Raw genomic sequence first — 27,813 nt, forward strand, 5'->3', positions numbered from 1 at the left:
TATACATAATAAAATCACATATCAAATGAGGGTTAAAGAATATTTAGACGAAATGTATATATGTAGTTAAAAAGTATGTAACATATAACAAAAAAAAACCATGAAATGAAAATAAAATTTCTGGAACATTTTCCAGCTAGAATTAGTAAAAAATATAGATTTGTTATTTGACGATTCTCTAAATTTAGAAGAAATGAAAGTGAAACTATTAGAAGAAATGTGGTAACATTCCATTTACTGAGGGGGATTTAATTAAAAAAATTAATGACATAGTAAAAATATAGCAACAGTAGGAAGAAAGAAAAAGAAGAAGATGATAATAAAATTCGTGGAGAAAAAATAGTTAGAATCAAAAAATTTTATCTCACTTTAATTTCTTATTTTATTTAATAATATTTCTACAAGAAATATGATGAGTTAATGGTTGTTTATTGTCCCAGAAAGAAAGAAAGAAAGAAAGAAAAGTTTTAAAAATTAAAAGGAAAAAATTGCAATTCATATTTTATTCAAACAAAGATGGGTAATAATAATCATAAAAGCATATTATTTAGAATTTGAAAAATTGCATCAAACATATGAACTCAACTCTGCATCCTAAGTACAACATATGAACTCAACTCTGAAGTACAACATATGAACTAAACTTTGCATCCCAAGTACAACATATGAACTTCAGACCTCTTACGTCAATTCAGCATCCCAAACTGTCTCTAAATCTTTTCAATATCGGTGTATTTTGTATAATTTAATTAGAAAAATAACATAATTTAAAAATATATTAAAAAACAGTAATTTAAAAATCAAATTCAAGTTTTTCGTCAGAAAAAAGAAAACGAGAGAGAGAGAAAAAAACCAATATCCTTGACTTTATTGTCAAACTACTTATTTTTACGCTTTTATTTGGTTTCGGCGATCGTAATTCGTTACCCAAACACCGAGCATACCTTTACAATGACGAAACTGCCCTTACCATCGTCCCAGACGCCATGTAAAGATTTACCTCTGCTTTTCCTCCAAACAAACGCAATAATCTCTCCAGATTTTAGGAATCATATCCGCCTTCCTGAATTTCTTCTTCTTTTCTTCTTCCCCCTCTCCTCTATACTTCTCCAATTTTCGAAGCCCTAGATTCATTCGCATTCGATTATTGACAGATTTGCGGTTCTTGTTTGAAGTGTTAATTTTGCAACACAAAATCATCGCACTTCGAGTTTTGATGGTTTTTTCTTGAGGTTTCAATCTCAACAATTAGATACCATGGCGGCCGGCGCAATGGCAACCTATGCGGGAGCCGCCTTGATTATTTATTACCTTCTGAGCCGTAGATTAGCAGCAAAAGGCGATGAAGACGATCGGAGCGATAATTTGTCCAAATCGATTAGATCGGGAAGGAGAAGGATCTCTCGGAGGCCGGCTCAGGCGCCGGCGACGTGGTTTGAGACGATTACTACTCTATCGGAGACTCTTAGGTTCACATACTCCGAGACCTTAGGCAAATGGCCGATCGGCGACTTGGCATTTGGCATCAATTACTTGATGCGGAGACAGGTGCACTCGTTTTTCTTTTAGATTTTATTTTTTTCGATTTGTCAGACACCGCTCGCGATCTTTCTCTGGACGACGCGCATTCGCTTGTGGTTTGTTTTTCTTCTGCATTCGGGTTCGTTTCGAGAGTGTGAACATACATAACATTCCGGTGGTAGTTTGAGAGCCTCATTTCTTCTTCACACAAGGACGTTGTTTTTTATTTTTAGTCTTGGTATGCCGTAATTTATTGTTCCTGTTTTAGATTCCTTGGTGCTTGTTTTCTGGTTTTTCATTTGTGAATGCCGGTTGTTTTCCTTGTGCTACAACTTGAGAGTGAATATACTCAAGAGGTTATGTATACTTTGAGTCTGGATTTAATCGAGGTTATGTCAATCTAGTCCTGTTCATATCAAGAGTGTGAACTACATAAAATTCCGGGTCAGTTTAGATCCTTCATTTCTTGAATGTGGACTGTAGGAAGTTGTTTTCATCAATAAGATACTTGACATGTACTAATTTATCCTGATTGTTTTATATTTTTCTGTCTCTCTCATTTCTTTTTCCTTTTGTTGCACGTTTGTTAATTTTTGAATGCCTGTTGTTATCCCTGTACTGAACACAAAAGAGATTTAAGTTATGAGGTTATGGACGTAGCGTTGTTACTCTGCCACAACTATCGATCTTTGATTGTTTGACGTGCATGTAATGGCTTGGTTGTTTATTTTCTCCTCTGTTCCTGTTCGTATCAGGAATATGAAATGCACAAAATTCCCGTGGTCGTTTAGGAGCCTCCGTTTCTTGATTGTGGATAGAGGACGTAAAAGTCTTCATATGCCGTAATTTGTTGTTACCAAATTAGATTTTCTAGCGTTTTTCTTTCATTTCTTCCAGATGATTTTTATTTTCCTTGTACCGGAACTTGAAAGTGAATTCATTTCTGAGAACATGTAGATTTTGTAATTTGGACTTATCGACTTTACTGTGCAGGGTAACTTACAAGTTGCTAACGTGTATGCGGGCAACGATAGTGTACAACTTAAAGGTCCTGAGATTATCACAGAGCTGAAGAGTTTTTTGCGGTTGCTCACCTTCTGCATGCTTTTCTCTAAGAAACCGTTCCCAATTTTTCTGGAATCTGCCGGCTACTCTCCGGAGGAAGTGCTTATTCAGAAACCAAAAGCAGGGGTATTTACCCTTCTAGAACTTATTTAGATTAAAGCCTTGCTTCTCATACGTTGATTCAATAGCATTATTAATATTCTCCTAGGACAACTGCGTTATCAACATTATAACAAAATCAGTCCAAAAAAATAAGAGTTTTGTGTGATGACCATTTGTATTTTTTGTTTTTTACCTTTTGAAAATTAAGTTTATAAATACCACTTCAACCTCTAGAGTTGTTTACTTTATTGTCTACCTCTTAAGGGTGCTTTCAAAATTCAAACCAAATTAAAAAATTAAATAGGTAGTTTTTTAAAAACATGTTTTTTTGTTGTAGTCTTTTTTTTCCTTTTTTCTTTTTTAAGTAAGAGAAAAATGAAAGGTCCTAGAAATGATTTCATTTTTCATTTTTTGTTTTTGAAATTTATGCTTGTTTCTTTTCAAGTTTTTTATTAGTTTACACCTTTGTTAAAGAAACACTTGAATTTCTAGTCAAAATCTAAAAACAAAAACAAGTTTTTGATTTTTTTTTACTTTTTTATTTTTTATTTTTAATTTTAAGTTTTGATGCTTGCCATTTCTCGTAATAGTTAAATATCTTCTTCTATGATAACGTGAGTTTTAGTATTTATAGAAATTCTAACCTTTATTGTTTCCGGTGGTTAGAATTCTTTATTTGACTCGACTTTTTTTACTATCAATTTTAAGTACTACCTTTAATAATTGCAGATTTTGAAGCCTGCCTTTACAATAATTCGTGACAGTAATTCAAAATGCTTCCTTCTATTGATTCGGGGTACTCATAGTATCAAAGATACATTAACAGCAGTAACTGGTGCAGTGGTTCCTTTCCATCATTCAGTTTTACATGATGGCGGGATAAGTAATCTAGTTCTAGGATATGCACACTTTGGGATGGTTGCTGCAGCTCGTTGGATTGCGAAGCTAAGCACTCCTTTCTTACTCAAAGGTCTTGACGATTTTCCTGACTACAAAATAAAGGTACGTTATTTTCTTACCTTGTCTCCTTCTATTAAGCAGATTTTATTGGCTGGTGAAAACTTCTGTTTTGTCTACCATATTTCCATCATAATCGTGGTTGAATTGACAAATTGCATTTCTTTCCCAGATGTTTCCGAGATGCCTTATGTTATTCTTTTGGGATTTTTTATTTATTGTGAGGCCTTTTAGTTTTCTAAAGTGTTTAGTTACATATTTGAAGACAATTGGCTTGTGGTGATTATTTGTTTTGAAGACTTCTGTTTAGTAAGAAATGAAAGAGTGTTAAGGGAGAGAAAATCAACAAACAACCTATATCCCCTCCTAAGAGAATCTAAAAGAAGCTTTCACATATTAAGATTGAAGAAAGGTTGTAATTATAAAAGTATTCCTAGGACTAAAACCCCCCCATGAAGCTGGCTGCTGTAATTTGTACACTTCAGGAAAACCTATCTTCGTAAATCCTTTATTTTCTTTCCAGCCACATGCCATATAAACGCCCTAGCTGCAGAATTCCACAAAATAAATCTGCCTTCTTGAAAGACTTCAAGGAGCCAACCTGAACCATCTATAGTTCTTGGCAAGCAGCCATTCTAAATCCAAAGGAAGTCCCACCCGTTGACAGCAAAAGACCAGTGGCGTAACACATGGTCTAGATTTTTTTCATTCGTAAGGCATAGGCGACAGACAGAGGGTGCGACAAAGCCCAATTTTTACGTTTCCACTGTAATCCATCTTGAACATTAACCCTCTGTGGGCTTAAAGACCTCAAAGAAACCTTAACTTTCTTGGGACATTTGAAATTCCAGTTGGCATCAATCAGCGAAGATTTCACTTTAGGGACTGTTTTCATCATCTTCAAAGAAGCAGACTTCGTAGAAAAAGTATCCCCTGTTACAAGAGGCCAAAAAGCTGTCCTTTCCTTCACCAAAATGCACCACGTCGAGAGCTTTAATCAAACCAATTTAGCCCTCTAAATATCAGAAAGACGACCTCATCTGAGGCCAAGTTCCCAATCTCTTGCCTCAACATGCTAGCATCCAGCTTATGGCAGCCTCTGGTGGCTTTGCCTTTTAAGTCCAATAACCGGAAGAAAAAGTGATATTTCCTGGCTGGCTATATCAAATCACGCTTTGCCTTTCGCTTTACCTCTAGGTTTGAGAGTCTTCCAACCACTCGGATGTTCACCATTGATGCTTGAATTGGAATGTCTGAAAACCGAGAATTCCATGATGACAGGGTAGTAATGTTTTTCCTCAATTCACCAGGTAACAAGGCCGACAGCTACCATCCCAGAAAAAATTCCTTGTCATCTCATTCGTGGCCCCCTTCGGAGTTTCATAATCCCACCCATCCACATCTCTACACGCACACATCCAGCTTAATGTCCCATCGCAAAGGGAAATAAATCTTACAAGAGGACTCCTCATCGTAGTCTGAATACAAATGTGTACGCCAATAATCCGTAAGGGTCCATGTAAATGGTAAAGGGCTTTGAGAGAATGGGTTTAAGGCCACCTTAAATTTTCCTTAGCAACCAATCTACTAGAATCAAGTAGTTAGTTTGTGAGAATAATTTTTGTACTCGCAAGCTAGCCTTTGACACCATGGATATTAAAAAGAAACAATTAAAACTGACAACAAAGATTTTATTAGCATACTCAGAAGATCCATTGTAACATCCGAGTTCTAGGTAAATTAAGTTAAAGTTTCTTAAATTATTGTTTATTTGAATTTTATTTTTGATAGAAGATTTATGTAACGCTTGAGTTTTGGAGGAGTACATGAATGAACTATGATTACATCTAAACAAAAGGGATCTGGGAATATGAAAGTATGATTAAGAAAGACTTAAGAGAATTAAAAGTTACTACCTATATCAACAAGGTACATCTTTCTTTTCGTTGGCTCAATCATAAGAATTCAAACTCCAAAGTTAAGCATGCTTAGTTTGGAGCAATTCTATATTAAGTTACCTCCTAGAAATTTTCCTAAAGAGTATGTGAATGAAGACAAAACATGCTGAAAGAACTTGTGTTAGTTTGTGGAGATAGTCTTCACTCTTAGGATGTAGGGGAATGTTGGGGTCATCAAGATTGAATCCTTCGAATCTTGATCTGAATTCTGGGCGGGGTCTGGGGCCTAGGGCTTGGGATGTTACATCCATCAGTCCTTGGAAGAAAGAACCTGTTTAACCTGCAACCACTAGGAATGTGAACTAAACTAGATAAACCTGCCATTTGCATGAGGGTCTAGGTCTGCCGTTTGGGACTCAACTGTACACATCTACCCAAAACACCATTGACAGGTTGACAAGCAAGTTAATGTATTTAGTTATTACAACGATAACCATATTAAGATTTTCATGTGAAAACACCTTTGATATTTCAAGAAATGAGTATCTATTCATCTTCAACAAAAGCACGACGATGAGATGAGGTTAAATTTAAATAATGAAAAGATAGGATCACCCACCCGAACTTCTTCTAGTTTAAGACGAGACTTCTAAGCTGGTCAAAGTCGAAGTAAAAGATGATGTACGCTAAAATGATGTACAAGCCAAATACTACTTATGAATTATAAAATAAAGAAAACTATTCTAATGAGCTGTTTTTCTCTTTTGAAGAAAAAGTAAAGAAATAAGAAAATAAAAAAGTCTTGGATCTTACATTTCTAATGCTTAGATTTTAATATCCAGATTGTTGGGCATTCTCTTGGTGGTGGAACCGCTGCTTTATTAACATATATTCTTCGAGAACAAAAGGAGTTCTCCTCTAGCACTTGCATCACATTTGCTCCAGGTTTGCGAACTTCCTCCTCCTTTGTTGATATTCCTTTCTTTTCTTGTATCATCATGTGAGATTTAGATTTCTTTGTTTTAATGGTTTTAATAGCTAAGAAAAGCAATGCATTTCATCCATGTTTTACAATCGTTTCCTTTAGTCATTGCTTTGTTTCAACAAGTTTCAAAGGTTCTTCGTTGATAAAGAATAAGATTTGTTGACTATCTTGAGCAATTTTCTTTGAAAATAAAAGGGGAACATATCGGATGCTATTGCAATAATTATAATAAAATATCGATGTAGATATTAATATTAAGATTTCACTTTTACAGGTATATTAATGAATATATTGATAAAATATCGATGTCAATGAATATTTCTGTAATTTTAAAAAAATTATAAAATTTATTTAGATCAATAATTAAGCATTTTTATATTGGAGATACCAATGAATATTCTACAAATATATAAAACTTTTGGGATTTGCCTCTATAACTTCATTATAAATTAGTTATGACCCAAACATCTCATGCATTATCAACCATAAGAATAAATCGAGACTATTAATAGAAAAAATAGGTATTGCGTGCTTTGAAAAGTGATGATAAACTTTAATGTTCGGAGACTTTCTAGGGGTAGAGTATCAATCAACTAGGAACTTATCTTCTAACCATAGCCTTTGCCATTGCCACTTGCCAACATTATTTTTTAAATTATTTTATTCCATCGAGATATCATTAACTTTTTTTCTGACGTGTATTTGGTTATTGCATCCCTTTGCCGTGCCAGTCTTATTTTTACTTTTTTGCAAGTTATAATAATCTATTCTTGGCCGACGTGTATTTTACCACGATTTGGTGCAGCTGCTTGTATGACATGGGAGTTGGCAGAATCGGGTAAGCAGTTCATCACTACAATCATTAATGGTTCAGATCTGGTCCCTAGCTTCTCAGCGGCTTCTATTGACGACTTGCGATCTGAGGTAATGAAAAAAAAATTACAATTATTATGAAATTTTATGTTATTTTGTTTTTTCTTTTCCAAAACAAAAAACTTGTAAATATATACCTTTTTATATAAAATTAATCGTTATTTTTTGAGTAATTTATAACTTCACCGTTATACCTTTACTTTCATTTTCCCTTCTCCTTCCGTTCTCTATAGCCTTCCTTTAACGTTATTTTTTCTTTTTGTCTTTAAAGTTTAATAGTGAATTTTCAATTTATTATCTTTGTAAGCTCTTTGAAATTTAAAATTGTTTGATAGATATTTTTCAATCAATTAAATTTTCAATTTTCAATTGTCTAGTAGATATGTAAAATTTAAAAGATATCAAATAAGTCAAAAACCTAATAGATTGAATTGAAAATTTGGGAATCTATTGAACAAAATTGAAAATTTAAAGATACCTAAATTTGTATTTTAAATTGATCTTATTTTAATGATATTTATATAACTTTTAAAATATGTTATTGTTGAGTACCATATCATATTTTCTAATTTCCTGTATGCATTACCATTGTTACTATTGGTTATGATTGTATGCATTACCATTGTTACGATTGGTTATGATCAGGTGACAGCATCATCGTGGCTGAATGATTTGCGAGATCAGGTGGAGCGTACCAGGGTTCTCAATGTTGTTTATCGTTCTGCAAGTGCTTTGGGCTCACGCCTTCCATCCATAGCTACTGCCAAAGCTAAGGTTGCCGGTGCCGGCGCCCTCCTTCGTCCAGTCTCGACCACCACCCAGGTCTCTTCATCAAAATAGAAAAAAAATAAATTGATCTTTCCTCTCATTTTGTTGTTTGATTTGACATTGGGATCTACATTGGTTTTAGGCCGCCGTGAAAAGTGCAGTTGTGAGAACTCGCTCTTCTCTATCTTCTTGGTCTTGCATGGGCGCCCGCCGAAGAAACGGTGGCATTTTATCAAATCCCACAGAGGAGTTGCCCGAAGTTCCTCTAATAACTGAAAGAAATCACGAATCACTATTAGCTGGGGAAGTTACAATTAACGCAATCGAAAAGAAAAAGAAGCCAGAGTCTGGCACTTCAGGTGATGATAGTTCAGATCGCGACACGGATGAGGAGCGACACCACCTCATTACCGAAGAAAGAATGATCGCCTCAACTGATGTCGAAGACATTACAGATGGTGAGTTGTGGTATGAACTGGAAAAGGAACTACAACGACAGGAGAAAAAGGTCGATGTTACTACTCGAGAAGCCGATGTGGCTACAGTAGCCAAAGAGATCAAAGAAGAAGAGGAGAGTATGCTTACCGATGTCGAGGGAAGCAGTGAAAAGCCATTGTCTTCTCTAGATGCTTCGGAAAATATACGTTTTTATCCTCCCGGGAAAACCATGCATATTGTTTCCATTCCCTCATCGGACTCCGATAATTTAGTTCAGGATGATGACGAGGAGATTATGCAGGAAAGAGTTGGGATATATGAGACACCTAGAGAATTGTATAGTAAGCTGCGTCTCTCTAGAACAATGATTAATGATCATTATATGCCTATGTACAAAAAGATGATGGAATCATTGATCAACGAACTCGAAAAAGATGTATTAAGCAATTATGAAATGTAAATAATTTAATTGCATCTCAAACCTATAAGATATAAATGTTTCTAGCATTAATACAGGTGCCCATTGTAAATCAACCAATTCTTCAAGTAATGTCTTTAGATATTGGGAAAATTTGGGCCAATGACCTAATATTTCGGTCCATAATGTCAAATGACCCCTTTTTTTAAAGAACTGTCAATTGATCCTCTTGTTTATGTCATCACGATATGAGATTACAAAAGTACCCCTCTAGTCTATACGATACTCGTGCGCTCAAACTCAACCATCGTCCCACTCTGCTCAAAATTATCATGCAAGTGTCCGAAATCGAAATTCTCTAATGGGTTAATGAATTTAATTTGTCTTGCATGTTGTTATTTAGGTTGGTTTTTTTTGATCGGTCGTCACATTCATAATTGATTTCGGGGTTTAATCGGTCGCATCTATTTTTTATTTTGGGCTTCGATGATTGCATTGGTTGAGGACGAAGAAAATATAGTTAGAGTCAGACAAGGTAGTGGACAAGTTTTGTGAGAGCGAGATGGGATAGAGTGAGACGGGCGAAAGCGAGATGGGCTAGAGCGAGATGGGCTAGAGCGAGATGGGATAGAGCAGACGGGGTTAGAGCGAGATGAGAGAGAGCAAGATAAGAGAGAGCGAGATTAGCAAGATTAGCGAGAGTGAGACTTTAACAATATGTTTTGTTAGTGATTTTTTAGTACGAATCTATTAACTGATAAATTAATGTTCATACAATGTAGGAGTAATTTAAGATGTCAAATTCTTTGAAAATTCGTGAAGTTGATAGGTTTCCCGGGCAAGTAACGTGCCTGGCTCACGTTGCCAACGCCAACAAGATTGTAAAGGGGAAGCTTACCAGAAGGCAGTTAGAGATGTTCAAGAAAATAGTTTTTGATTGCTTTGTAGACACTAAACTTGTATTCAACAACCCATTAATCCACCATATGTTATTGAGGGAAGTGAAGAAGTCAGGAGTGGACTTAATTAGTTTTTTTGTCAGAGGAAAGGTCGTCACATTTTTTAAGGACGACTTTTTATTGATCACTGGTTTGTAGCGGTCTCCTATGCAAGTTGTACGGAGTGAGGAGTCCTCACAAGAACTTTTGATGAGATACTTTGGTAATCGGTCGACCTCAGACGCATTCCACTTGAATTTACTTGAAGAAGAATACAAAAATTTGGTATTTGAAAATGACGATAATGCTGTTAAAATTCCCTAGTATATTATTACACAGAGGTTGCAAGGATGGGTAAAAACAAGCAAAAGAATGTTATTAATCGCACTCTATTTGACGATGTTGAAGACAAATATTACTACAACAATCTTGATTGGGGTACAATTATTTGGCAGAGGACACTCGACGCCCTGAAGACTGCACTAGATGACAAGGTTAGTTTATACAAGGAGAAGGTGAGGGGAAATAAGAATTATGTTGTGAAGTACTCGCTCCGTAGATTTCCCCAAGCATTCCAGGTAGATGTTCCTTAACTTAACTTTATCTTTGGTTTAACATCAACATAGTTACAAATTTGAGTTGTTTGGATTTAGGTGTGGACGTACGAGATCCTATCGTCAATAGCAGGGAACGTTGCCACTCGAAAGAGCAAGGTACCATGCCTCGTATATTATGGTGGTCATGCTCCCACTCGGTGTCATTCAAAGCACTTGAGAGAGAAATTTTTTAGTCTCAAAATGTAAATGTAATCTATCTAGCCACAATATGTTTATTCGGTTGTTAAATGTACACTAACCATCTTACTGCGTTTCTTAATGCAGACAAAAGTCAAATCTTGTCATGTCCGATGCTGAGAAGGAGTTTCGGGATACCCCAATTGATAGACGGGCTGTAAGACAAGCACACTCTGACACCGAAAGTTCAGGGAGCTCTAATAGTTCAAAGAGTGGCAGTAGTTCAGAGAATAGTTCAGAAGGTGGGGAAAGTGAACATTAAGGTAATTCAGAAGGTGGAGTGAGGACGACGAATCTGATGGGGACTAAGACATCCACCAACCTACTTACACCCCTTGCGACGATATGTTTCATGATGTGTTGGTGGGTGACGTACGTCTTGAGCCGGTGAGTGACGTATGTCCTGAGCCTAAGGAGGAGTGTTCTGTCCTGGAGGTTTCGGGCCACAGGGAGGGAGGCAATGTTGATCCTGATGTATATTCTTTCCTACGAAGCATTGACAACTCAATATCGAGCTTGGATACCCGTGTATCAAACTTGGAGATGGACACGAGAGACATCAAAGCACAATTGTCAACTATTTTGTCTCTATTACAGTCTATGAAGGGTTCCACGGTGTTTGAGGCGATGAGGTCTCCCACTCCACAGACAGGCCACGATGCTACCATGTCCCCCATTCCGACTCTATCTCGGTCACCCACCCAATCTGTACGTAGGTCATCTACACCCCACCTGTATGTAGGTCACCTACCCCACCTCCACCTATTCTTAACCCACCTCTACCTCTCAATTCATCTGTACAGCTTGATATCACGACCTCCTCTAACACCCTACATGTCGATTCACAGGTATAATCATTATGTGATTCGAAAATTTCTTTCTTCATATTTGTTATTCAACATGTTCACCATTTTGTTATATTTCTGTAGGTTATGGTCGAGAGTAGAAAAATAACACGTAAAAGAAAGGCTGTTGATAAATACACACCTCCATTCGAACCAAAAAAGAAAATAACAAAAGAGAAGAAAATGGTGCAACTTCCTTTGGATCGTCCAAATATTAAGTACCTTCTCCCTGGGGTACCTATGATACAGTTTAAAGTGACGATCCAATACTTCTTGGACCATGAGGTTCTAACTGCTATATTTAAGGAAATGGTGAACTAGATTGCCGATAAGAATACAGACAACGAGATTCGAGAAAATGCAGTTCAACCATTATCCAAATTCCTTTTTTAGGAGTTGACCGAACCAAGTTCATGAGTTGAGTGTGACGTAAGTATACAATCCTTGTCCTTTTTATCGAGTACATATAGTTTACTCCCCTCTCCTAACGTACTGGATGCGGACCCTAAATATCCTATTTCTGTTCATAAAAGATAAACTCTATAGGCGACCAGACATGTGCATGGCCAGCTTCACCATCCTGCCAATTGGAATAACGGTAACCATTTACTGTACTTCTGAATAGGAATATGTTGGTTGACTATTATGTGTTTTTAATGTTCTTTTCGCCGTGTAGAGTCACCTAAATTCTCGAGATGAGGTCTACAAACATATTAAGAACAAGTCGACTTTGCATGCTGCCATAACATAGGGGGAAGAGACCTTACCGGATTATGTCATGGGTAAATTCGATGTCAAGTGGTTAGATGTGGACTTCGTGTATACGACAACAAACATCGATCAACATTGGATGTTGATTGCATTCGATCTAAATAGAGGCTGGTTGTTCATATTTGATTCACTACCATCCATGACATCGAAGAAGAAGCTGGAGTCTTTCCTTGAACCGTTGATTTACACTCTACCATCGCTTCTTCACTACTGTGACTTGAAACGTTGGAAGCCGGGCATCAAAACGTCTCGTTGGAAGATATCCCGACCTACCTCTATGAATACATAGCACAGGTTGTTAAATTGTGGAATATTTGTTGTAAAATTCTTAGAACATTTAGTAACTGGTAGTGCTTCATCTGTAATCACTCAGGATAAGATGAGTGACTATAGGATGCAATTGGCATGCCAATTGTGGACGAACACTCCATATTATTGACATACATGTATATTATGTATATCATTGATGTAATTTTACTAACATGTTATTTCAATTGTTAGTGTAGAACTACCATAAATAGATTAGAAGATTCATTCATGAATAGCTACCAAGTTAAACTTATAAAAGGGAGAACGAGATAAGTGAGACATCTGAAGATATTCATGAATAGAAAAACTTTAGTAATTAAACTTATAAGCGAGAAATTTTAAAAGGGATTACAAGTGATAGCGAGATTAGTGAGAGAGAGAGCGATATATTTCCAGAATGGTTCACGAATAGCCAACAATTTAATTAAACTTATAAAAAGGGAGAGCGAGATAAGTAAGATATCTGAAGAGATTCATGAATAGACAAACTTTAGTAATTAAACTTATAAACGGGACATTTTAAAAGGGATTACAAGTGAGAGCGAGATTAGCGAGAGCGAGACGTTTCCAGAATGGCTCACGAATAGCCAACAATTTAATTAAACTAATAAAAGGGAGAGCAAGATAAGCAAGATATCTGAAGAGATTTATAAATAGACAAACTTTAGTAATTAAACTTATAAGTGAGACATTTTAAAAGGGATTACAAGTGAGAGCGAGATTAGCGAGAGCGGGACGTTTCCAAAATAGTTCATGAATAGACAACCACTTAATTAAACTTATAAAAGGGAGAGCAAGATAAGCGATACATTTGAAGAGATTCATGAATAGACAAGTGACGCATAGAAAATTACAGTTCTGAGGATTAAAAATGGCACATAGAAAGTTACAATTTTGAGGATTTGTGAATAGACAAGTGGCACATAGACAATTACAATTGACCGACATTTGAATAATTTGGATTAGAATAAGTAGGTCGCTTAGACGTGAGCGGTTCACTGCAGTTTTGTCGATTATGCCCGTAGTTCCCACACCTACCGCATTTTATTTGTTTGCTTGAACAAAAATGGTGATATTGTTCCTCCATGATTAAGAATTTCCATTTTTGGGAAGTATCATGATCATCCAATAAGAAGGATTTCAATTTTTTTTAAATTAACAATTTGAACCTCTTGATGGTATTCTTTGTACTCTTCATCTCCCGACCTGTACCACTATTCTAGGAGGTGCAATATGCTTTTCCATATATCCCAGAGGTCTCTTCCATTTAGATATGTGACCGAATGGATTTACGGGCTCTACATAAGTAGCCATGAGGAAGTCGACGCTATAGAATGGACTGCACAAACCATGGATGGGAATGTTTTGTTCTCGCGCAACCATAATTGCATGCGAACATGGGATACCGAGTGAGTCAAATTCCTTGCATGTACATTCCTTCGTATGAAGGTTCACAATACCATCCAATCGATTGTCCCACACATGGATCTTATAACAATCAATCGGCTCAACTCGATATCGTCTGCCATTGTCACACTCAGTTGTTAATCGATTTTCACAGTAGTCCGAGTATGACGTTGTTCGAGATGCCCAATAATTTCTCCATTCATAAACCATGACTGGATGAGGCCTCGAACATGTTCCAATAAGCACATTATGGGCAGCTGTCGATATTCTTTGGTCAATGAATTGAAATACTCTACACTATAGGATGTCATGTTATCGTATCTTCGTTCTTTTGGTAAACACGCGCCCACCTTTCAAGACCAATATCCTCCAAATATTTTGATACTGCACCATTTCGAAAAGTACATAGTTGGTCCCAGTGTGCTTGGAACTCTGACATGCAAAACGCCCTGGCTACATCCTTGAACATCCCAATAATCATATTGTCCTTAAAGTTCGAAAGAATATTATTTTCTAGGTGATATGTTCACAATCCATGAAATGCCGTGGGAAAAATTGTACAAATGGAATTGCCAATAGATACTGCTCGATTGGACACGAACACTAAGTTAGGGGGTTCTCCAATGGCACACTTCAAGTTCGACATAAACCACTTCCAAGCTCGATCAGTTTTATTGTCCACTATGGCTTATGCTAGTGGATAAACTTGATTGTTTCCATCCATTGAAACGCCGACCAATATGATCCCTTTGTATTTTCATTTCAGATGCAATCCATCAACTATTATTATAGGCCGACAACTTGAAAAACCTCTAATACAAGGCCCTAATGCCATAAACATGTACTTGAAATGGACATCATTTTCAAGTTTGATTTCAAACCTTGTACTTGGATTCTCCATTTTTAACGCTTCACCATATGCATGTAAAACAACATACAACTCTTCTGGAGTACCCCTAGCAAGAGCATAAGCGGTTTCCTTTGCACGCCACGCCTTATTGTAACTTATGTTTACGCCGTACTCTTTCCTCATATCTTTAACGATGCGATGAGGTTTATAAACACGTCCTATGCCTGTAAACTCGTCTTTGATTAGTTCATCAACTACTGCAGCCGTTGGTTGTTTATGGTCATGATTTAAAATTTCAATAGAACATGTGTACGACCGCATATACTTCGTGATCTTAAATATGTCACACCCTTGAATTTTCACTGCACAAAGGCTCCACTTACAATTATCCTCTATACATTTGACAGTAAACAAAGACTTAGTTGACTTCCTTTCCTTATATCCAAAATTATTGTTTATGGACAGAATAAACAATCTCATTTTTAAATCACTCTTACTCAAAAAAAATTTGACCAACTTCAACATCTGTCTCAGATGAAGAGGTACCAGGCAAATCAATTCCCCTCTACGACATGAAGACATGGAATTCAATCCTACTTATCTCTCAGTAACAGCTGCTGTAGATCTATGCACCTCTGAAGGACCACAGTCCATAGAATTCAATCCTACTGATCTTTCATTATCAACCACGAAAGGATCACGCTCTTCTAAAGGACCACAATCCATAAAATTCAAGCCTGTTGATCTTTCATTACCAAGCACAGGTTCGTTACATTGAGTTTCTCTTTCAAAGTCCACTGTATGAATGCTATCATTGTCTATTGATAATGTTGATGGTTGAGTGTTCATAGACAATGGAATATCACCCTCTTCTCGATTAAGCTCATATGATATCTCATATTGTCTATCTACACCTACACCATCATGACTCATATTTACATTTCTGTCGTGGTATGATTTTAGCGTTACATATAGTTGAACTCTAGAAATAACATCCTGGCAAAGAAGGAAGTGAACATCACCGTCATTCCGTATGTACTATGGAGGGGCTTCAAAGTCAAGCTTATATTTAACTCTCATAACAACATTAAACTTTAAGCAACTTACATTTGCAACACTATAAATGTGAGTTTTAAGTTCTTCATACTTCAAGGTAATAGGCATAACGATTCCTATTAGCTCGCCTCCAACATACAAATTTTGGTTCTCATCCCAATGACCTTCGTATCGAATTAGTACACACTTTTCTGTCATCCTACAAAGAAAAAGAACATTTTTTATTAAACAGATAGTAATACACATGGATCTCTCGCGACTCTCGCTCAATCTCGCTCTTGCTTTCACGCTGTTGCTCAATCTCACTCTCTCCCTGTCACTCAATCTCTCTCCCTCCACCTTTCTCGTTGTCACTCTTTCTCACACCCCATTCACTATGCTATTTACATATCTTTTTTTAGACCACGTTTTTATAGACACCAATTAAACCAAGTTCAAGAAAAGTCCGTTCCGTTCTGAAAAACCCATTCTGAAAACTCCGTTTGGTTTCGAAAAACTCCGTTATGGAAAACCTTCTTCAATAAATCTCCATTCAACAAAATGACAATTCAAATGAAGTTTAGATTTTAAAGATTTTACTATATATTTTGCTGTGTATTAATGATTTTAAGTTGTAGACAGATTTCGTGAAAATTTGAAATCAATCGTAAAGTGACAAACAATCACATCACGATGGAAGATAAACATACAGCGAAAGCGAGATCCAAGTAGCGAGAGCGATACAATTATCAGGAGCAATTCTTGTAATTAGAGATGTCAAAAAATCTGCGGGGTCGAGGCCCCGTATGGACCCGCCCCGAATACACGGGAAATGGAGGAGGGAGTGGTGAATTTTTTTTTCCCATTTACAATTCGGGGCTGGGGACGGGAAATATATTCCCCATCCCCGGCCCCACCCCGCCCCGACTTTGTATATAAATTATAGATTTTGAATATATATATATATATATATATATATATATTGTAGGCTTTATTAAGATAGTTATGAATGTTTTAATAATTTAAGTTCAAGATTTTTATTATTTTAATTCTTTAGATGTTGTAATATTTAAAATAGGATGCTCTAAATGTTGAATTTTAATTTTTATAAATTATGAGAATAACATTTTAATTATATTTTTTAAATTGCATGTGTATTATTGTTTTTTAATTAGTAAAATTGATAATATTTCATTTAAATAAAAATTCCATTGAAAATGTTTAAAAAATGGTAAAAAAAACTATATTTAATTGAAATTAAAAAAAAATGTTAGAGAAAAATAAAAGTGGGGAACTTGATCCCCGCAAAATCCCCATGGGGAATCCCCGTTCCCCGAGAGGAAATTCGCGGGGACGGGGAATGGAATAGGGGGGCGGGGTGGGGACGGGGGAAGTCCCCGTCCCCGTCCCGCCCCATGGACATCTCTACTTGTAATCTCATATCGTGATAATGTCAACAGAAGGTCAATTGACAGTTTTTTAAAAAAGTGGTCATTTGACATTATGAGCCTAGATATTAGGTCATTGGCCCAAATTTCTCGATATTTTTAGAATAAAATCTTGTTTTCGTTCTTAAATTTGTAATCCATTTCTTTTATGTCCCTTTTAAAGTTTAATTTGATTTGCCATTTATTTGAAATGAATAAATAAATTACTTAATTCAATTATTCAAAATTTTGGTTTAAAACTTCAAATACTTTGTTGAGAGGTCGTAAAATTTCAAAATCTAATACAGTTTATCTTAATTTAAGTTGGAATACTATAGCCCTTATTTTTTTAATTTGGTTCATTTTGGTCTCTATATTTTTAAAATGTTCATTTTGGTCCTTATACTTTCAAACTTTGGTTTATTTTGGTCTCTATATTTTCAAATATTTATTTTGGACTCTTTCAACTTTGGTCAATTTTGGTCTCAATATTTTTAAAATATCCATTTTGGTCTATATAATTTTTAAAAATAAACATTTTAGTTTCTTTATGTTCATTTTTATTTCAATTTGAAGGGACTAAGGTATTTCTTATATTTCTTATAATTTATCCTACTTTTATTCATGTAAAGATTATTCTACAAACATCAGTTTTTTTTTTTTTTTTTGGCGTGATGCATAATGCACAGCACTCGATCTCCATCTCGTAACACACCCAGGCTCATGTATCTTCATGACAGCAGGAAGCCGCCATTCAATCTCCATTGGCAGAACACCCAATATCTGGAAAAAGACATCCCAAACTCCGAGTAACCAATAAATAGTATATTTTGGACTGAGAGGTGACGCTAAACCATCAAATTGAAGATGGTTCTTTTTTCAATCCCATGAAGAAGTTTGTAAATAATATGATGTCCAGTTCATGCCAACAGTTGAGGTCCAACTTCCATATTTGTTGTACAAAATAAAAGACCATCAAGATGAACAGATCTCATTAAAGGTAAATTTCAAGGTCAAGGTAGAGGTAAGATAATATGGGCAAATATATCGAGTTTAGTTGAGTTAGATAAACAAGATTAATCTATGATGACGGTTTGTAGGAATCAAACCAAATTAACTATTATTGAGAACTGGTTATAAGTTATAACCAAACCAATTGGTTTTCTAGGCTTCGGGCTCATTAGGCCTAATTCTAAACCACCCATTCCGAATCAAATTTCAACTAAACATTCAAAATTTAAAGGTTTTTAGCCTACAGATATCATTTTTTTTTTCTGTCAATAACCTATCCATGCTAAATCAAAGGGATATTAATATAGAATAAAACTTTCTGGTCAAGTTGGCTTATCCCAATTTTACAACACAATATAGTTCTCTGTGTGTATACCTATCAATAAAATAATCGAACCAAAAGTGTGTGTGTGTCTGTGTGTGGGGGGAAACCAATTACTTGGTTCTTTTTGTGGGGGTTTACACCCACTCCTAAAACAAATGTCCTTGGAAAAAAAAAGTAGAAACATTCATTGATGCTGCAATGTTCTGGCCTCGAACCATACAAAAAAATAAATTTCTTTAGCTTAATTTAGTTCATGGATGGTTTGGATTCATTAAAGGTCTTAACTCCATGGCTAAGATATAAATTATTGTTTACAAGCTCAACATAAAGACAATATGTTAAGATTGGTCATGTGATGATAGTTTTGTTTGGTCAATTATTAAAAGAAAAAAAAAGTTTGGTTATCTTACAGTCACATTCATTCAAAAATACCTAAATAAAACAAAAGTTTATATTAAAACATGAGAAATATATGGATAGAGATTGTTAATCAAGATAGTAATACAATTATATACTTATGCAGCATACACATGTAACCAATTTCAACCATCCCGTAATACTGCATTTAAGTCATTACGACCTAAATAAAAAAAATTTATCATTTCAAGTATGTGCTCAATCAAATTGATGTGAATCAATGTCTACGTCTTTTATGTTGTTTATGGCTCATTTGAGTTTGATGGTGTCCGTATACTACTACTACAACAACAACAATATCATCATCGAATATTGTGGTTACTTCAACAATGTTATCCACAAATCCTATAGCCAAGTGGTATGACGTTCCATTTACAAATTTTAAAAAATAAATGTGATACATAGTTAAGCACAATATGGTTAAAATTTCAAAATCGCAAATGTAATTATCTACAAACTTTTTTCGGCACCTTTGCAATATCCTCATTTTCAGATATATTTAATGTGACACTTTCAACAGACTTTCTAGGTTGATGAGATTGTTTGCTATGACTTTTGTCTTTTGAAACTTTAACACTTCCAACATTCTCTTCTTTAGATGCTCCTTGAGTTTCTTGACTCATTTTTTCTTTCCTTTTATTACCCTAAAATAATGAGATTGAGAAACAAAATCACCCACCTCTGATACCCAATGCCTTAGGCAAAATATCTAAAGAAATGCACCTTTAGCGAGCACACAAAAGAGAGCTTTTCGAAAATCGAGCTAGGGAGTCTTCCTTGCCAATTGGTTTAGAAGTATATACTACCCCTAAAGAGGACTCATTTACTTGGACTTGATCCAGGTATTCTGAAGTTTCATCCTCGCACTCTACCTTAAAGGGCATTGTCCCTATCAAGTGAAAAGATTAATATCTAAGGCTAGTCAGACAACCAAAACTTTCTCCACTGACGAGCGTAAAAACAAGCTTTTTGACTAGTGTGATGAATTAAATATTGTGCAGAACTTATAATATGTTTTACAGAATTAGTTAGTTCCAATACATAAAGATCAAGATATTTTGCCTGAGGCATTGGGTATCGAGGAACATGGGGACATGTAAAAGGAGTGGGTGATTTTATTTTCCAATCTCAGTATTTCAAAGTAGTAAAAGAAAGATCGAAAATGAGTCAAGAAACTCAAGGAGCATCTAAAGAAGAGAATGTTAAAAGTGTCAAAGTATAAAAAGACAAAATACATAACGAACAATCTCATCAACCTAGATAATTTGTTGGAAGTGTCGCACTAAGTGCATATGAAAAAGAGGATACTGACAAGGTGCCTAAAAAAAGTTTAGAGGTAATAGTATTTTTGTGAGTTTGAAATGTTAACCATTATGTGCTTTTATGCAATCCCATTTATTCTTTTAAATTTGTTAAGGGCACACCATGCCACAGTAGCCATTTGATGATAATGTTGAATATTCAACTATTAAAGTATTGATAGACATTGTCATGGCAAAAAATTTGACAATACAAATTCAGGTGAAGGAAAAATAGAACCTTTAAATCGAGAAATTGGCAACTTCGTAACATAGCCTTGTAAACTTGTAATTATGATTGAAGAGGAAAAAAAATCTCTTTTCCATTTTATGAGTTTTGTTATATATTCTTTTTTTTTTTTTTTTTTTTTTTATTTTTTACTTTGAATTAGTAACTTGTAGTAGGATCATTCAACAATTAAGAGATTATGTATTCCTCCAAATATATGGATACCATCAAGCTCCTAAATGGACATGTCATAAACAACATGAAAGACAAAGATATGAATCACATCAATTTGAATGAGCACATATTTAGAAATGATAAATTTATTTATTTAAGACGTAAATGACTTGATGCAATGTTGCATATGTATACTCACATACATCGCATAAATATATAACATCTATTACACATCTTAATTCACAATTTCTATGCATATTTTGTTTCATGTTTTAACAACAAATTTTGTTTTATTTCGATATCTTTGAGATGAATGTGACCATAAGATAACCAAAATTTTTTAATAATTGACCAAACAAAAATTTATCACATGTAAGATATCCAATTAGAAACGGCTAATTTGGAACAATTAATTCTCATTCCATATAACACTAACTAAGTAAATCACAAGTGTTTATTTATTTTTAATTTGTATTCAATGCAAACTAATATTAGAATGTTGCTTATTATAGTTATATTAAATACGGATTGTAATCAATCTTTGGAAAAACTGTGTTTATAAAGACCCTCTTTGAAGCACGGTTCAAGAAGACTTTTATGGAGTTATATATTGAATTTTCTTAGTTGTTAATTCAAGTATTTATGTTATTCTAATGTCTCAAACTATTTAAATGATTTAAAACCTAGCACGCTAAACACAATCTCCAACACTATTGGTCTAATCCACTTTGGAAATTTGTAAAGGTAAATTTGCATTGATACTTTAACACATTATTTTCATTGAAACGTAAGAATACTTTGTTTTTAATTTCTTTACATCCAATGCCTCCGTCAATTGGATTCTATAGGGTGCAACTACTATGTCCAAAAGTATATGCGCAAAATAGTGCATACTTCTAATACTCCCATGAATAGCCCCATACATAAATTATTTATTTTTAACATGCTACAATTTAATAAATGATCTAAACTTGTGTTGTGTTTATCTTTCTCTCTATTTGTAGTTCGATACAAAAAGTGATTGTAAGCAAGAAAATATTGATAAGATTCGAACAAAATAGACAAGTTTTGTTGGATGATTTATGTAAGATTTAACTTCTGATCTTTATTTTTTTATTAATAAAATATAAATACTAGTTTATAAATATGCTGAAAAATAATTTTGATATTGATGATAGTTTGTAAATGACAAGTGATTGTCCATATACTATAGAAGTGTTTGGCATTCTTGATTGCAACTTTTGGAGCGAGTGGTCCCATAAGTGATATAAAAGTTATGAGTGATGTATTTGACAAGTTTTAAGTAAAATAGGTAAGTTTTGTTAAAAGAATTTTGTTTGATTTATTTGTTTATGGATATTCGATAAATACTTATAGAATGGAAGTACTAATGGTTGTTTGTGGAGGAACAAAATACTATTTGTATTATAGTTTTTGGAGGAACAGATGATCCATATATGATATAGAAGTATTGGATGATGTGTACTTGATTATAGTTTTACAAAAATCTTTGTTATTGCTAATGCACAAAATCTTTTAATGGAACAGATAAGTTTTATTCAAAGATTTGTGTATGATTTCTTTGTTTATACTATTTGGTGAAAGTACTAATTGTTGTTTTTTTTTTTAGAATTTTTTTGAATGAAAGTACTAATTGTTGTTTGTGGAAGGACAAATAATTATCAATATTATAAAAGTGTTTGGTATTTTTTATTTTAGTTTTTGGAGGGGCATGGTTCCATATGTGATATAAAAGTGTTTGATAAGATGTTTTTAATTATAGTTCATGGAACTGTGTTGTTTTTATAGTTTAGGTAATTTTGTATTTAGTTTTATAGTAGAGTGTATTGTTATATCTATTATTATATTAAGTTGGATTTTATGCATTTATAGGTGGAAGAAAAATATTGTTGATTTATCATTCAGAACAACAAACATGCATTATAGTAAACATGCATTACAGTAAACAATTTTTTTAAAAATATTCTTTTTAATAAAATGCAATAATTGACATTTAGTGTCATTTTTTAATTCTCTAACCAACGTTAAAAATGGATTGGATATTCTAAAACATGTGCGTTAAAAGATGTACATTCTAAAGTGAGATGGAACATCTTTCATAAAACAATTACTAACAAAAAATAGGTAAAAAACTGACATTCAAGATAATATTCAACATTGAAGATAATTGGCATTGGAATATTGGTCATTTATAATGTCGGTTTTCAACTGATATTAAAGATAACTGACATTGAAGACCTTTAATAAAACGATCTACAATGTCGGTTCTCAATCGACATTGTATCCTTATAATGTTGGTTTTCAACTGATATTATAGCCCACTTTTATATTAATGGGGGTTCAATTTTACGTACACCCACACCCGAAACAAATGTCCTTGACAAAAATAAAAGTAGAACTGTTCCTGGATGCCTCAAGGTTCCTGACTCAGACTATAGAGAATAAAATTATTTAGCTCAATATCAAAGTTCATGCATGGATGGTTTGGATTCATTTAAAGTTCTTACTCTACAACTTTATTGCTTAGAGTACAACTTAAGAAGGGAAAATTAAATTTTTATTTTCCAAGTTTGGTAAAATAAGTGCGTTTGAACCTTGGGTTTTCAAAAGGTATCATTTCCATCCCCAAATTTTTAAGAAAGGCATTCAATTCATTTAGGAACTAAAAAGATATGTTTTGAAAACTCACGGACCAAATGAATTTTTAAAACTTAGAGATCCAACATACATATTCTTTAAAACTTGGATACTAAAAAGATAATTTTTCCCCAAAAACAATATAATAATGGTACCTCGTAAGGCTTCCAAGGATCTATTAGTCATTGCAATTACTCTGTTCTCCAATATCAACCGCCATATCGAAACTTGAGGGATTCGGGAGGCTCCTCTTCCATAATGCCTGAACCATTAGCGGCCAAATATTCACGGATGGTTGTACTTCGATCTCCAAGGAAAGTGTGATCCAGAAAGTTGTTATAAGCTGCATCACCCAGGTTTTTTGCAGCTAAAACACTAGAGAAAAACATCAATTTAGGCTAAGTAGTTCATATGAACAAATTATGTAGTGTTGACAAACAACTTACAGTGATGTCTCAATTTTTCAATTAGAAGCAAAACTATCAAACACCAAAGTAAAACAGAAACCAATTAAGAAAAGAAAACTTCATACACTACAAATTTAGCAAAAGAAAAAACTTACCGATCCTTTTTCCTACATGGAAAGAGAACCGCACTTGTCTAATTTATTTCCAACAAGCTACACATTAGACAGCGTCTATCACTTATTAGCCACCTATGGAGAGTAGGCCATCACTAACAACAAGAAAGATTAACTAAAAAATGAACGTTTCATGCTTTGATATATAGACCTAGAATTTCTACTTTCACTATTCTGGCATATATAAATACATAGATATTCTTTTAAAGGTTTAAAATCTAATGGGCATAGAATACAATGGGATGTATTTTCTTCTTTGCTTTTTGTACGTTTAATGATAACAGACGATTAATATCAATAGCATAGCATTTCCGATATATCTAGAGTAGAATCTACCTGCTAAACCAAACAAATTTTGTACATTAACAATATCATAACCAACAGAAGCATGTGATGATGGTCCCAACTTTTGTATATATGAAGTATAGAAATGGACCTTGAACCAAATTAAACATAGCCTTATTTCTAAGTTTCATGCTGAATCATGTTGCTATTATAGGAAAATGTTTGCTTGGGAACACAGAACACTGCAAATTACTTACCAGTGTCGAAGATAGATGCGGCAAGGTAAGATATCATCTCTCCAGATCTTATCAATATTATGACGACCATAATGATGGAAAAAAATGTCCTTATCCCCTGATATTAGCAGAAATAAGCTCGCATTTAGCCGGAATTCTTTGAAGTACCCATTTCTTTTGGTCTCAATTTAGGCTTTTCTTACCCATTTCTTTTGGTCTCAATTTAGGCTTTTCTACTCTGAATTCCATAATCATTCCTGAATATTTTGGTTTAACTTAGCAAGAAAGTTTGTAAGAGTACCTTTGCATCTCACTTGGAAAAACTCCTCATCTGTGGATCGAGAACAAAGCACCTGCAATGTAACTTTGAAACATCAATCGATCACTTTAAAATGCATGCGGTGTTATCGTGTAATTAACAGTAATCTAAGAGCGAATTAGTATGCGACTGACTACACAATCATCAGAAGTCACATACCGCTGGTTTATCATATAGCTTTCCATCTAATGTTTCAGGAAGAACCTACATCAAATACATAAATATCAAATAGTACCCATCTAATGTTTCAGGAAGAACCTACATCAAATACATACATATCAAATAGTATCATCAGAAATTATTGGTCATAAAGAGTTCATCGGAGAATATAATGGACAGGAACCAGACACTTACAGCTAGAAATCGAAACTCAATCTCTCTCTGTATAAACGCTGGAACCTGACAACGTTAAGCAGCATACACGAGATTAAAAAATTATTCCTCTTCACATCAAGGATCAATTATTCTACCTGAAGTTCTGATAGTGTTACCTCAGACTTCTTAATCTCGAAAACCGTAATGATGATATTTTCTCCTTCGCAAGGCTCCGCACACAAGCTGGAAATCTCCTGATATTCAGATGAATAGCACGTCGTTAAACATTATAGCCAAATTCCTTCGGTTAGAAGAGAAATTAAACTTAAAGATCGAAAGAAAAAGGGAAGAGGAAGAAGAGGAAGCTTAGTTAGAAGAGATCAAACTTAAAAATCGAAAGAAAATGGAAGAGGAAGAAGAGGAACCATTAATCATAGTATCATACATGTATCTCACATCTCTTTTCACAAAATTTCTCTGTATCCAATCAGATATACTACAAATAAAACAGTAGACAGAGTTCCAAAGAATAGGAAAACCTTGGTTTCGGGTTTAGCAATGCCGCGCTCAAAGAATACAGGAGCTACATTTCCGAAAAGGCGTCTGAAGCCGTTCAATCTCGCCACTCTAAAGTTGATCAGATCAGGAAAGGTACTTCGCGCACTCCTCTCTGCATCGGCAGAGAGAGAAATCAAACACACAAACCTCTAACGCCACAAAATCAACCATCAAGATTACGAAACGGTCGGTTTATTACTTCAATCGTACACACCAGAGAGGAGAGAACCAAAGCCACACACGGAAATATAATCACTGTCGGAGAAGATGGCTTCAAAATCGGACTCATCTCTCAGTTCCATCGGTCCTACTTCATTCATCAGAGAATTCGGCGACGCGTTGATCGGAGATATTCGCCGGAGGTTACTTGGAGGAAGCAGACCGGAGCCGGAGCAAATAGGAGAGTGCGCAATAGAGAAAGAGAAAGGGAACGGAAGCTGAAACTGAAACTGAAACGTAAACGTAGAGCGGATTGGGATGCGATACGAAGCGGAATGCCCTAGAAAGGGAGAAGAATGAGCGAATCGGAGAGCGAATCGATCAGTCATTTCCCCGGGAGGATCAGAAACTCAAAGCAATAGCGTAAATTTTGGTTAGTTATTTTTTTAATATTGTTGAAACCTACTTGTTATTACTTTCTTCGATTATAAGGAAAGAGTGAGTGAAAATACTATTTTGTCCTTCTTTCAATTTTAGTTTTTTTTTTTTTTTTTTTTTTTTTTTTTTTTTTTTATTTTATAATTTTTTAAATATAACTTTTCAAACCAAAATTTCATTTTTCACCTTTTGTTTTTCAATGTTTTTAGCAAATTTTAGATTTGTTGCTATTTTAGAAAAAAAAATGGAAAACGAAATTTAGTTGGGATTTCTTATAAGGATTGAAAATTTATAGTACAAAAAAGGTTTTACATAAAATTTTCTTTAAAATTTAAAATTAGGGAAAATTCAATAAATTCTTATTTCTACGAAAAATTAAACTAATCTAAACTTATAGGAAAAAAGTTGGGTTGGAATTGGGTATAAATAAATAAATTAACTTAACTCCGGTAAACTTACCATGGAAATTCTGAGTAACTTAAGTTTAAGTTTAAAGAAATTTGGTTGGCAAACAATATGCCTTGAAGTTTTCTTAAAACTAAAAAAAAATTAAAAGTAAATAAAGTCAATGTCAAAATCAACTTTACGAAGAAGTCAATTTTACGAGAAAGTCAACTTTCTTTAGAAAAGTTTTAAAGAATATTGATTGTCAACTCAATTTCTTTAATCTTAAATTTTTAAGTTAAATTAAATTTTCTTTATAATCTTAGTAAGTTGAGGGGTTTTTGTTTTTGTTTTTGTACTTAAACCAATTCCATTTTTTAAAATTTAAATTTAGTTAATTTAAGTTAACCAATTTCAATTACATAAACTTCTAACCAGTTTCAATTTCAATCAAACTCACACGAATTTTCTGTAAGGGAATAGTTTAAATTTTTTCCAATTTGTTTTTAATTATTTTATTTACCATTTATAGTTTTGAGTTAGAGAAAAACTCCCATGAATTTTTTGTAATAATTGAAATTTTCAGGAAATCTTGTAAGGAGTTTTTTTTTTTTTTTTTTTTTTTTTTTACTATTATTAATTTTGAGTTGGAAAAAAAAACTGACAGAAAATTGTAAGAATTGAAATTTATTGAATTTCTTCCAATGTTTTATTTTTTAGAGAAATTTCACATAATAACTTTTTTTTACCATCAATTTTTCAATCCTTGCCAAAAATTACAATAAAATTTTGTTTTTCAGTTTTTTCTTTTAAAAATAACAACAAATCTATTGCAAATATTGATTCAAACTTATCTAGAAGTCATACAAGTTATTCAATATAGGATGTTAAAGTAGATAGTATAGAGAGTAATGCTGTCGAAGAAAATGAGATGTTGAATCTTATAAACGATTTACAAGTTCCAATTGAAAACGAAAATGCAAATGAAGGAAGGATTGAGAATAATGAAATTTCCTTTAATGGTCA

General features: G+C 34.1%; 2 protein-coding genes across 6 annotated transcripts; one reads left to right on the plus strand and one right to left on the minus strand.

The window, feature by feature from the left end:
* The first annotated feature begins 913 nt into the window (after positions 1-913).
* On the plus strand, positions 914-9,088 carry LOC120067274 (lipase class 3 family protein). The gene is made up of 7 exons (XM_039018808.2): positions 914-1,548; positions 2,515-2,712; positions 3,418-3,690; positions 6,386-6,488; positions 7,334-7,452; positions 8,047-8,223; positions 8,312-9,088. Exons 1-7 carry the CDS (start codon positions 1,258-1,260, stop codon positions 9,065-9,067), a joined length of 1,917 nt encoding a protein of 638 aa, XP_038874736.1. The 5' UTR covers positions 914-1,257; the 3' UTR covers positions 9,068-9,088.
* Positions 9,089-23,021: 13,933 nt separating this feature from the next.
* LOC120068372 (uncharacterized) lies at positions 23,022-26,422 on the minus strand. 5 transcript variants are annotated; one of them, XR_005479182.2, is made up of 9 exons: positions 26,021-26,421; positions 25,788-25,918; positions 25,425-25,502; positions 25,288-25,332; positions 25,093-25,137; positions 24,916-24,967; positions 24,636-24,732; positions 23,669-23,888; positions 23,022-23,308 (listed from the first exon to the last, which is right to left on the minus strand). XR_005479182.2 is itself a non-coding variant. In XM_039020115.2 (9 exons), the coding sequence occupies exons 1-8, from the start codon at positions 26,352-26,354 to the stop codon at positions 24,114-24,116; spliced, it is 837 nt and encodes a 278-aa protein (XP_038876043.1). In that variant the 5' UTR covers positions 26,355-26,422; the 3' UTR covers positions 23,312-23,888; positions 24,076-24,113. The 5 variants fall into 5 exon arrangements, 4 of the variants coding, with proteins under 4 accessions (XP_038876043.1, XP_038876042.1, XP_038876046.1 ...); XM_039020115.2 differs by lacking the exon at positions 23,022-23,308 and adding an exon at positions 24,076-24,168 and having other exon boundaries at positions 23,312-23,888; positions 26,021-26,422; XM_039020118.2 differs by lacking the exon at positions 23,022-23,308 and adding an exon at positions 24,076-24,132 and having other exon boundaries at positions 23,550-23,888; positions 26,021-26,422.
* Between the last annotated feature and the right edge of the window lie 1,391 nt (positions 26,423-27,813).

The sequence above is a fragment of the Benincasa hispida genome, chromosome 12, assembly GCF_027475165.1.
Source record: "Benincasa hispida cultivar pf3 chromosome 12, pf3_genome.v1.1, whole genome shotgun sequence".
Classification (NCBI taxonomy): domain Eukaryota; kingdom Viridiplantae; phylum Streptophyta; class Magnoliopsida; order Cucurbitales; family Cucurbitaceae; genus Benincasa; species Benincasa hispida.

Excerpts from the sequence above, each read along its gene's own strand:
- LOC120067274 (XM_039018808.2), top strand. The coding sequence starts at position 1,258 with ATGGCGGCCGGCGCAATGGCAACCTATGCGGGAGCCGCCTTGATTATT. Across the intron at positions 1,549-2,514 it reads ATTACTTGATGCGGAGACAG|GGTAACTTACAAGTTGCTAA; the intron begins GTGCACTCGTTT and ends TTTACTGTGCAG. Across the intron at positions 3,691-6,385 it reads TTCCTGACTACAAAATAAAG|ATTGTTGGGCATTCTCTTGG; the intron begins GTACGTTATTTT and ends TTTAATATCCAG.
- LOC120068372 (XM_039020114.2), bottom strand. The coding sequence starts at position 26,354 with ATGACTGATCGATTCGCTCTCCGATTCGCTCATTCTTCTCCCTTTCTA. Across the intron at positions 25,919-26,020 it reads CTTTGGTTCTCTCCTCTCTG|AGAGGAGTGCGCGAAGTACC; the intron begins GTGTGTACGATT and ends CTGCCGATGCAG. Across the intron at positions 25,333-25,424 it reads TCGAGATTAAGAAGTCTGAG|GTTCCAGCGTTTATACAGAG; the intron begins GTAACACTATCA and ends TAACGTTGTCAG.